The sequence below is a fragment of the Nerophis lumbriciformis genome, linkage group LG06 (assembly GCF_033978685.3).
Source record: "Nerophis lumbriciformis linkage group LG06, RoL_Nlum_v2.1, whole genome shotgun sequence".
Classification (NCBI taxonomy): Eukaryota; Metazoa; Chordata; class Actinopteri; order Syngnathiformes; family Syngnathidae; genus Nerophis; species Nerophis lumbriciformis.
In genome coordinates, this window is record NC_084553.2 from 26,431,170 (window position 1) to 26,443,419 (window position 12,250).

The 12,250-nt window shown below is 39.8% G+C and overlaps 1 protein-coding gene across 1 annotated transcript in view; it reads left to right on the plus strand.

The window, feature by feature from the left end:
* The first annotated feature begins 371 nt into the window (after positions 1-371).
* ampd3a (adenosine monophosphate deaminase 3a) overlaps positions 372-12,250 on the plus strand; it is a 31,296-nt gene continuing 19,417 nt past the window's right edge. The window contains exons 1-4 of the mRNA XM_061963993.1: positions 372-621; positions 4,541-4,727; positions 4,821-4,986; positions 5,056-5,275. Of these exons, the coding sequence (XP_061819977.1) occupies positions 401-621; positions 4,541-4,727; positions 4,821-4,986; positions 5,056-5,275 (794 nt within the window). The 5' untranslated portion in view covers positions 372-400. The remainder of the gene's footprint in view (positions 622-4,540; positions 4,728-4,820; positions 4,987-5,055; positions 5,276-12,250) is intronic.

The following is a 12,250-nucleotide window of genomic DNA, read 5'->3' on the forward strand; positions in this document are numbered from 1 at the left end:
TGAATGCAGCTGAGATAGGCTCCAGCACCCCCTGCGACCTCAACAGGGACAAGGGGTAGAAAATGGATGGATGGAACATATTCAACATTTTCATCTATGGCTGAAAGCAATTGCAATCAACAAATTACAAACATACAACTATAGTAATAACCATCAACAACCGTTAATACTACAATTCTGTCGCATTCACCCTTGGCTCTCCAGGTGGGGATGTTGTGCAGCAGCTACAGTATGTCTTACATTGCATGCTTGCAGGAAATGTCCCATGTCATTGTCTGTTTGTTGACAAAATAGTACAACCTTGTTAGAGCAGACTGTCCTAACCAGGGGAGCGAGTTCACTCACTATTTAATCCTGCTGCCATCACTGACTTTACCCTGGCCTCCGCCAACTTGCAGACATGCCTCGCCAATTCCCCAAGGTAACTCTGAGTGAGTCTGAGGAGGAGACCCAACTCCTGGCAGAGAAGGTGTATGCATCAGCTCTAAAAGAAGAAGACAATAAGGAGGCTTTGTCCTTGTTCACGGTTCCTGAGGACTGCCCCATCGGCCTCCAACAAGCCAAAGAGCATGAACTGCTTAAGGAGCTGGCAGAGCAGCAGTCTGAGGAGAGCAGCAAGAGGTAGGCATGGTTTACAAACTCAAAAACTCCAAGGTTGGACTCAATGTGGGACTTTGATTAACTATTTTCCCATAGATAATTATCAATCAGAACACTTTTATAACTGTAGCAGCAATGTTTTGCGTAACATTTTGACACCCACAATCCATACAATCAAGTATACAAGTATAACAATATGTTAAACCTCTGTTCAAATGAAAGCATATAAATAATATTGCTCTGATCCTTAAAGGGCACTTGGGATTTTATTATTTTCAGACTTATATAAATATTGTTACAATGTTGGAATCTGGAAATCCAAAGCGTGAAATCCTGTGGTTCAAGCATTTGGGCGTGAACTTCCAGGCAGTTTTGTATGCCTCTGAACGCTGTGTTTGCAGCCTTATTTTAACAGTAGGCACAGTGTGATGTCATGATGGGCAGCTTCCTCTTATATGTTGTTGACTAGCCTCTGCTGAGTCGAGACTTCTGCCTGCAGCCTCCCAGATCATTTCTTCTCATTTCATGCCCTCCCGCCTGCTCAGATGTCAACAAAATTATTACTTAATACAAACGTTTATTCATCCACAACATTTTACATGGGACTGTTATGTCAACATGATGAGCCAATGCGAAGTTTGATTATCCGGTAAACTTCGATGAAAAAGACAGCGCCATTGCAACATTATTACTTAGTTTGAGGAAAGAAAAGAGAAGGTAGAATCAATTAATTTCCGACCGTGTCTGCTAAAAAAAAAAGCTGAGGATCATCTTCAAGATATATATACAGTATCTATCTATCTATCTATCTATCTATATATATATACGGTATATATATATATATATGTATTCTTCCACACGCTTGCAGACTGACTTAGTAGATCATAAATGTGATTGTGGAGCAAAATTTACACCAAAGCATATCTAATACATATTATTTAGACCACAAGAAAGTGTGTTAAATGTAGATTTGAATCATCTTAGGTCCCCTTTGATTATGAAGGTGTACAACAATTGTCATTTCTGTGTAAAAATAAGTCAACCATTACCAATTGTAAAAACAATGAAGCATTGAAAGACAAAAGGTAAAGTCATTTTAACACTTCTCTATATGACAAGCTGAACCATCTCACAAATTAAAAAAGAGTTTACCATTACTCATTGTAAAACCGAAAACACTTCTTACCTTAAAGGAGCCATATGTAAAATTATGGCCAGAAATGGTACTGCAATCTTGGTCAGAATCCTGTAGTCCCCTTCCCCTCTCCCTGACTGAGGTTGCCAGATACGCAGCCAAATCCAGCTGGATGGACTGGGCTACTCCAAGGAACTTCAAACGTCCACTGCCTCTTACTAGGGGTTGAGGTGCTGGGACCATAATACCTGAATAAACAAGTGTTTAGTCAATAACAAATCTCTAACCAATACATTTTACACAAAAATGTGGGTATTTTCAGAAAGAAGTACATCATGCCTGCGTACAATATCACAACAAATGGCAATCATTGTCACCACCTGCTGCCACCTTGTGGTTTGTATTCAGTTTTCCTTTGTTGGTGCAGTTGACCTTGTTTGTTCACATCATTTCTCCTTCCCCTTAGAGTTCCTGTGTTCCCATTGTGGGCGGAGTTGTGAGACGTGCACAGCTGCTCCCAATTTACCCGGGTGCTATTTAAGCAGCACCTTGGCAGCTGGATGGCACTCGGTGATTCCACTGCTCGGCTTTCCACATCTGATGACTTCCATGCTTCGTGTTTTTGCTGCTTATGATCCTGGCCACTCCCGGTGCCATCCAGCTTGGTGTCTACGTCGGCGGTAGCACGTCTTGCAACTCCGACCCAAGTTTATTTTATTTTTATATAAACTAGTTTTTGTTTTCTCCACGGTGCACATTTTGTGTTCACCTTTTTGCATCGTTGCCTTTTGTTCTCTCCTGTGAGGAGCACCTTTTGCGAGTACGCATTTCTAGTAAAAGAAATGTTCGACTCACCTTCTGTCTGCATCCTTGGGTTCCTCTCAAACTGTGTTATACAGAGTTGTGACAATCATAGTTATTGTCAGTACTATCAGAAAACAAGGCTAAAAGGAACTACAACCAACGCTAGCAATGGTTATATTGGTGAAAATAAGTAGCGCATGCTTAGCAGCCTAATGCACGCCCAAAACTAAAGAGGAGACATTTTACCAAGGTATGCCTGTAGGCTACTGTTTCAAACGTTTTAGATTGCCATATAACTTGGTACATGTAGTCCACAATATGCAAACACGAATGAGGAATTATTTTATCATGTGATTTGGCTGTCTCCATATGTTTCACATTGCCATGACAGCCGTGCTAATGTCCATTTCCATTTATTACAAGTAATAAGAAAACATAAATGCCTTACTTACCTACCAAGGAGGAAATGAGCAAGTTTGCCGTCAGTTGAAAAAAATCTTATCTGCCTTCAATCATCTCCATCTTTCAAAGGCATCCCCGATACAAATCCTCGTTTAGTTCTTGGCTTTGTCATGAATAAGTTGAGAATCGTAACAAAGTGTTTTAGATTTATTAAGGTCTGACATGTTTAGTAACTTTACCAGTGGTAGTAGCTAGGTGAAGATGGCGGTGCGTAACTGACAACCTGGACGTAACACACTCACAAACCTTTTTAACTGGTTAAAATGGTGGAGGGCGAGACATCGAAAAACAATAACAAGATTTCGGGGCTGTAGATCTAATTTTGAAATGAGCATATCCCGGCTGAACTACTGTTATCAGTTACAGAGGTATTCGAAAAGAAAATTATTTATTATTGCCTTTTGACATATCAGGGCCATTTGATGATCACTTCACATGCCATTCTTACATATGGCTCCTTTAACTTTGACAAGTGACAATGTGCTTGGTGAAGCTTGAGTTCTACTTCTTTTAATGAGCTTACTTTATTTAACTTCGAGTGTAGATAGTTTGACTTTTCTCAAATTCAAAGAAAGACACAGCAAGCCAAGTAAAATCCCAGATGGGTCCCACAGTTAGCCCTCCTTAAACAGACATCTGGTGAACATCCATGTTACTCATACTACCCCATTCGTACCTTGCTGGGCTTTGGAACAATTCCTCCACACCTCATGGCCCTTGCTGGCCTACACTCATAGAGCAATCAACTTTTTGCAATTTCCCAGACTTTGTGGATTATCTCCAGTCAATTTGAGTCATTGTGATTATCTATTATTGTTGTGGAAGTCATCAATTTCTTGTGAGAGGAGCAATCGCATGAATTGAGTGACTTATCTTTATATCGTACACAAATGTAGTTGCACTCATCGATGAGCATTTGTGCCGTAGGTTTAGATTTTGGATTACTTTGAGTCTTTCTATTTATTTGTATTATGAAATGTGTCAGTTATCATTAAGAACTATCAAGGATCGATCGCATGACAGTCATCTTATGCCTTGGTAAACACATGAGTGTGCACATGATCAAGTCGTGCCCTGGCCTGACCCACTCTTTGGATCAGAATTCTGTAGAATTCTGAAATGTGGATGATGACTTTAGAGACTCCTTACATCCAGTCAGGATGTCTACAAATGTTCTCATTCATCCAGGTCATTGTATTCTCAGGGCATTCAATCGATTGCAACTGGAATGTGTGGTTTGTCTTGATAAACGTTTTGCTTTTCATCCAAGTAGGCTTTATCAGTTCATGCTCATAGGCTTGGATGGGTCAGATCTAGGTTGGTTTGTAAGGGTCTGGTGTAGATCCCGCCCATCTGAGTCTAAGACTAGATCTGACCAATCTAAGCCTATAGGCATGAACTGATAAAGCTGCCTTGGATTAGAGAAATAACGTCTTCCAAGACAAACTGAACAGTCTAGTTGCAATCGGTTGAATGTCTTGAGACTCAAACTAGGATGTTTACAAGAATTCAAGTTAACCAAGTGTGCTTATTTTGCAGGAGGAAAAGCCTAAAGATTATTCGCTCCAAGTCCATGTCCTTGCAGGTCCCAATCAATTCAGATTGGAATTGGCCAGGGGCTCTTTCCCCATTTCAGTCACCCAGCTGCAGCTCACTGTGCTCATCGTTACAAGAATACTGCCCTGACTACCAAAGGGTCACAATCAGTGGTGATTACTGTGCAGGAGTGAGTGCAGTAACAGGAGGAGGGGTTAATTTATCATGATAATACTGGTGATTGTGCTTCCTAACTAATGTGTTGCTTTTACACTTCATTCAGATCACAGTGGAAGACTATGAGCTGGCGGCCAAAAGTCTACTCAAGGCATTGCTCATCCGTGAGAAATATTCTAGGTTAGCATATCATAGATTCTGCAGAACCACAGCCCAGTTCCTTCGCCGGGCAGAAAATTTGAGTTGGTGTGAAGAGGATGAAGTTCAACCAGGTCAAAAACAGTCTAACGTGCCTGACGGTGTCTTTTGCTCCAAGTATTAACCATGTTATGGCTCTCCAGATATGTGCCCGTGTCCAACACAAGGTGAGGATCCTTACAGTATGGAAAACATCCCAGAGAACCTGACCTATGAACTGCAGATGAAGGATGGAATAATACATGTGTACGACAGCGCTGATGCTCTCAGAGCAAATCGTCCACTTGATCTTCCTTATCCAGACCTAGAGACGTTTGCAATAGATCTCAGCCACGTGCTGGCAATGATTGCAGATGGACCCACGTAAGTTTTCTAAACAACCTGAGAACAAAGCTGTATTTGTAGACAAGAGGGGAAAAACGATTCTCATTCACTAGTACATGTATACTTGTAACTTTAAAACTACACTAAACAGCCATAGTGATGCATGATCGTAGAATGATTGATGCAGATAGCAATCATATGACAATAAGCAGTAGAAAAGCAGGAGGGTAAGTCTTGTCAACACCACCAAATCATGATGCCATTAGGAATCAGTAATTTAAACACCATAACGCACATATCGAAACAATGTTCATGTTTTTGTCTGTCATTTGAATATGTAAGTTATAAAAATAACGTCATAAATGTCGTTAATAAATACGTGAAAATTAAACTAGTTAGCTTGAATCAAATTAAGAAAGACAAAGAACACCCCCTATCTGAAATACAAAAATGGTTTGTTCCACCTAAATAGCAACAAACTTAGCTAACGTCATCAAAGTTCACTTTTTAACATTCACACACAGCACCAACATTTTGGAACAATGATGAAGCGATAGAAGAAAACATGTCTATCGATGTTCTCATTCATCCAGATCATTGTATTTTCTGGGGATTCAAACACTGGATTAGACTCACAACTGGACTGTTTGGTTTGTCTCAGAAGACGTTTTGCCTCTCATCCAAGTAGGCTTCATCATTTCATGCTCATTGACTTAGACTGCTAAAACCCTAACTATTTATACTCCAAAACAAGGAGGGTGTGCCTGGGCAAGGATGGTTCCGCCCTACTGCAGTGAAAAAAACATCTGTTATGATACAACTGTTGATGTGCAAAAGAGCAACCCCTCTGTCAATGGCAACGACAGTCGTGAAAGTGAATTTTCCCCTTGTTGGAATTGAGGTACTGGTTGGGAAAACGAACGCTGTGGAATAACCACCACCAGCCCCAAATCAGTTGGAATCAACCACGTTAGCATTCCATTCAGTTGTAAAAAATGGCACAAAACTGTTATTGCTTTGAGGCTTTTGCAGAGTCTTTTAGGAATGGTTGAAAGGACAGTGTTGTATGTGGGTGATAAGTGGTGTTGCAGACCACCTCCTCTGTTTAGGGATGGTCTTGACATAAACGGCTTCCCTGTCGAACAATCTGTCCTCCCTGTCCAAAATCTTTACAGTTCTGTCCTCCAAGGAGTGCTGTTTCTCCCTGAGGTGCAGGGAGACAGCTGAGTCTTGACCTGAAATGTTTGCCGATCTATGTTGTGCCATACGTCGGCTTAGTGGTTGTTTTGTTTTCACAATATATACAGGACTGTCTCAGAAAATTAGAATATTGTGATAAAGTCCTTTATTTTCTGTAATGCAATTAAAAAAACAAAAATGTCACACATTCTCGATTCATTACACATCAATTGAAATATTGCAAGTCTCTGCAAGCCGTACCAAGAGATTTTAGAGCACTACATGCTTCCATCTGTTGAAAAGCTCTATGGAGATGATGATTTCATTTTCCAGCATGATCTGGAACCTGCCCACAGTGCCAAAACCACCAGTAACTGGTGTACTGACCATGGCATTACTGTCCTCGATTGGCCTGCCAACTCCCCTGAACTGAACCCCATAGAGAATTTGTGGGGTATTGTGAAGAAGAAGCTGAAAGACACCAGACCCAATAATGCAAATGAGCTAAAGGCCGCTATTGAAGCATCCTGGGCATCCATAACACCTCAGCAATGCCACAGGCTGATTGCCTCCATGCCACGCCGCATTGATGCAGTAATCCGTGCAAAAGGATTCCCAACCAAGTACTGAGTGCATTAATTGACATTTTCAAATGTTTGATTTTGTTTTGCTGTTATAAATCTTTTTTTTTTACTTGGTCTGAGGAAATATTCTAATTTTTTGAGATACGATTTTTGAGTTTTCTTAAACTTTATGCCATAATCAACAATATTAAAATAATAAAAGGCTTGCAATATTTCAGTTGATGTGTAATGAATCCAGAATGTATGACATTTTTGTTTTTAATTGCATTATAGAAAATAAAGGACTTTATCACAATATTCAAATTTTCTGAGACAGTCCTGTATATCAGTGCATTCGTCATTACACTGGATAGCTTACACCGGATTGTTTTTGTGAGTTTGGTATGTCCGATCTTTAGAAATCACTAGTCTCTGTCTCAGGTTGTTGCCTACTTTGATGTGTACTGGGATGTTGTGTTGGTTTGTTGGTTTGAGGTTCTCAGATAACCTTTATACATATGGAATGACAATACTTTTGCATCTGTCATCTTTTTCCTCCACATTCACTCTGTTCTTGTTCCTTCAAGAAATGGATGCACTTTTTACAAACGACCAGCTGGGGTGACCACAGGTTTTGAGAGCTACCCCAAATGCTTATGCTCTTTCTTGTTGGCCTGTGGGCAGATGGGAACGTTATTAGCTCTGTGTTGTAGGGTTTTGTTACTGCCCACGTTGTGCTCCAATGGGTGGTGTGAGTCAAAAAGGAGTTGTTGATAATGTTTTTTTTTTTTTTTTTTTTGTGAATCCCGACATGGCCCCTGTCCTTTCCAATATGGACATCACAGTCCAAAAAAGGCAACTTACTGTCTTTGACATCCTCACGTGTGAATTTTTTGTTTTTGTCAACGGAGTTCATGCGCTCAGTGAAGGCTTGCACTTCTTGGCGCCTGATTGTAACCCATGTGTCATCCACATCTGTACCAATGACTTGACTTAAAGCTCTCTTTTCCATGTCCTCCATGTAAAGGTTTGCTACTATTGAAGATACAGGTGATGTAGAAAACTTTGCCTCACAGTCTCTACTGCATCCATGGTTGAAATTCAGGCGAGCAGGGAGGTGACGTCGCATAACAGGAGTTAGAAACGTTTTGGTCACAGATTATCCTTTTTTGCCATTTTCTACAATTGAATGGAATGCTAACATGGGTGATTCCGACTGATCTTGGGCTGGTACCTGTCGTTCGACAGCGACCGTTTTGCCACACAATTCCTCACTGCTAACAAAGGGAAATTCCACTTTTGCATCTCAATAGGGCGAAACCATCCTTGCCCAGCCACCCTGTCTTGGTGTTGAAGTATAAATAGTTGAGGTTTTGGCACAAGCTGCAAGACAAGACACCAATCAAAGTCTTTGAGCACGAACTGATGAGGCTTACTTGAATGAGAGGTGAAATGTTTTCTAAGACAAACCAAACTGTCCAGTTGATAGAAGAAAAGCAAAAATATAATACATCTATTTGTGGCAGCATAGGTGAAAGTCATGTGTACGTATATTTTAATCTCATTTCACATAACCCACGATTAAAGTTAGAAACAAAGACGTCACAAGATTTTAAAGACTGGAGAGGCTTAAAGGGGAACATTATCACCAGACCTATGTAAGCGTCAATATATACCTTGATGTTGCAGAAAAAAGACCATATATTTTTTTAACCGATTTCCGAACTCTAAATGGGTGAATTTTGGCGAATTAAACGCCTTTCTATTATTCGCTCTCGGAGCGATGACGTCACAATGTGACGTCACATCGGGAAGCAATCCGCCATTTTCTCACTTTCGTCGGTGTGTTGTCGGAGGGTGTAACAACACGAACAGGGACAGATTCAAGTTGCACCAGTGGCCCAAAGATGCGAAAGTGGCAAGAAATTGGACAAAATTTGTTCAAAAATACGAGGCTGTGGGGAAAGCCGACGAAATGGTCAGTCGTTTGTTCCGCACACTTTACCAACGAAAGCTATGCTACGACAGAGATGGCAAGAATGTGTGGATATCCTGCGACACTCAAAGCAGATGCTGACATCAACTCCAAAACTGGACAGATCAGCTTTCAGGAAAAGAGAGCGGATGAGGGTATGTCTCCAGAATATATTAATTGATGAAAACTTTATTCATTACTCGCGGTTTTACGTAAATGATTATACATAAACTGTGTTTACCAATAATTTAGCTTAAAAACATTTATTTTTTTCAATCATTCGAGTACATTTGGGTAGTCTTGTGTAATGCAGTATTTTGTGTCTATTTAGGTATGGTTAACCTGAGTGCTGAAATCGTGGAAAAATATATGTTCTTAGCGCGCCTGAAATGGGCTGTCTGCACTCTCAAAGTGCATGTTGTTGCCAAATGTATTTCATATGCTGTAAACCTAGTTCATAGTTGTTAGTTTCCTTTAATGCCAAACAAACACATAACAATCGTTGGTTAGAAGGCGATCGCCGAATTCGTCCTCGCTTTCTCCCGTGTCGCTGGCTGTCGTGTCGTTTTCGTCGTTTTCGCTTGCATACGGTTCAAACCGATATGGCTCAATAGCTTCAGTTTCTTCTTCAATTTCGTTTTCGCTACCTGCCTCCCAGAGGTGTGGACTCGAGTCACATGACTTGGACTCGAGTCAGACTCGAGTCATGAATTTGATGACTTTAGACTCGACTTGACAAAATGTGAAGAGACTTGCAACTCGACTTAGACTTTAACATCAATGACTTGTGACTTCACTTGGACTTGAGCCTTTTGACTTGACATGACTTGACATGACTTGCCACTTTCCCCAAAATCCAAAGCTTAAAAAGTTATTTGGTAGCGCGTTCGTATTTTTCATTTTCTTCGTCTGTCTATCAGCGTGTTATTCCTGTCAGCTGGTGTGCTGTCAGTACAACAACCAATCAAATTAGATATACGTTGTTTTCATCACACAGCATTCATCCAATCAAATTGCAGGACAACCAATGAGGAAGAGTTGTCCAACAACGTGCCAGTAATAAACAATTATGTTAAAGTTGGTTTCGTTCGGGTATAAAAACTACGACTTGGTCAACAAAAAACGAATTGCGGTATGCAAATCACGCAGTTCGAATATTACAGACGGAGACGCAACAACTTCCAACTTCGTTCGACATTTGAAGTTGCACAAAGAAGGGTAAGTTTTGAATGTAAGATAACGTTTATTGGCTAAGTAACGTGACTTTTATTTGCTGTGTAGTTAAATCAGTGAGGCTGCAAACTCACTGCTAACGTTATAACCATAGACATCTTATAGGTAGACGCAGCATCGAGCGCTACTGCCTACTGGCGCAGACGAGGCGCGTGGCCGCCATCTTGGAGTGGTGATCCGCTCCACTCAGTGCAATTAATTTGGCAGGAGCAATGAACTGTCAGCGCATTTAATTCATTTTACCTCACTGAATACGACTGATTTTCACCCCCTTTTTTGTCATACGTGTAGCCATGATAACAGACACATGTTTTGGCGTGTTTTATTATTCATAGTTTGCTTAACAGTAATATAATATTCTTATACACTATAAATGACCAGACGTCCGAGATCAAAACTGGGAATATAATCCCAGAGAAGGGGGAAAAAAACGGTAATCTATTTTTAAATTGAAGAAACAATATGATTAGGTTATATATACATATGTGTGTATCCTACATAAACAATGTATGAATACATTAGATATCTATATATCTTAGGGACCTATGGACTGTATCTCTGTTGCTTCAGCAGCAGAGAGTTTATTCTGTCTTGACATTTTGTATTGATATTTCTATTACATTCTTCCCTTAAATGATAATGTTTGCAGTGATTGTTTTATATGTATTATTTTATGTAAGTCGCTTTGGATAAAAGCGTCTGCCAAATACTTAAACATATATAAACACCTGAAAGTCTTCATATCAGCTAAAACCACCAATCTGTTTCACTGGATTCAGAATAAAACCAAATTCTGTTCAACCCAACAATGTTAGTATTTGAATATTGTTACTTGAAGACTGATTCCTGGTTACAATTATACTGTTAAGAAAGTATTGTCTTATACTTTGCCTAAAATGAGAATGCATCATAATCAGTGGCGGCTGGTGAATTTTGTTTTAGGTGGGGCTGAAAGTTTGTAAACCAAACCCCTGTAGGGGCGTCATCCTCCCCCAGAAGATTTCTTTGTGATTTTCACATACAAATATTGAAGATCTTTGATCCTTCTCAACTCTGTGGTAATATTATTTTCATAAAATACAACCAATAGTACGTTAATGTTAAATCTCACTTGTGAAAAGTAATCCCCCGATTCCTATTTTCAACAGTCCGCTCATTTGAGCAGGAAAACGGTGAACACCACCATCTTTGTTTTCTACCTGTCATCTGTCAGTTTCGGCTGCTCGCCGGCTCCTCATCACCACTTCAAGATGGCGGCCAAATTGCTCACGTCACAGCAACCAATGCTGCGTCTACTTATAAGATGTCTATGGTTATAATGTCATTGCAAACACGGCAATCTGTTGCGTCCACTGCAGTTTGCTACCTTATTCATACTTTTTGTCAAGTGATTTTTTTTTAAGCAGGGTTTCATGAGGTACCTATACATAACGTTACGTTAGTCAATGTATCACACACAGTAACGTAACGTTAGTCAATGTATCACACACAGTAACATTACGTTAGTCAATGTATCACACACAGTAACGTAACGTTAGACGGCAGTCAGCAGCACCGCGTATTTTAGCCACCTACAAAAAGACAAACATAGTCAAATAAAGGTCAGTTAAAATGTATACTATATTAAGAATATGTGTACATATTGCATAGGGTCCTGACATCTAAAAAGTACAACTCTGTTCATTGTTATGTTCATATATTTGTTATGTTTTTTATGTGTACGCACACATAAACACACATACAGTATGAGATGAGATCAATGAGATAAGGTAAGAACAGGATAGAAACTGCTGTGGAACTAGTTACAATACAATATGCCATGGAAATACAATGTTAACACTTTTGTGCAAATAAGTACAGTTGCACTTGTTTTTTTTTTCAAATGTGTTTATTCTATAAAGGAATGAGTTACATGTTTAAAATGACTGGTTAATAGTGCTATTTTGAAGTGCAATGTCAGCACTATCTTTTTCCCTGCAATTTCAAATGCACTTGTTTTAATAAATAAATACAGCGTTTTAAAAGCATACACAATCTGTGTAAATATATTAGTCTGTGGTTAAA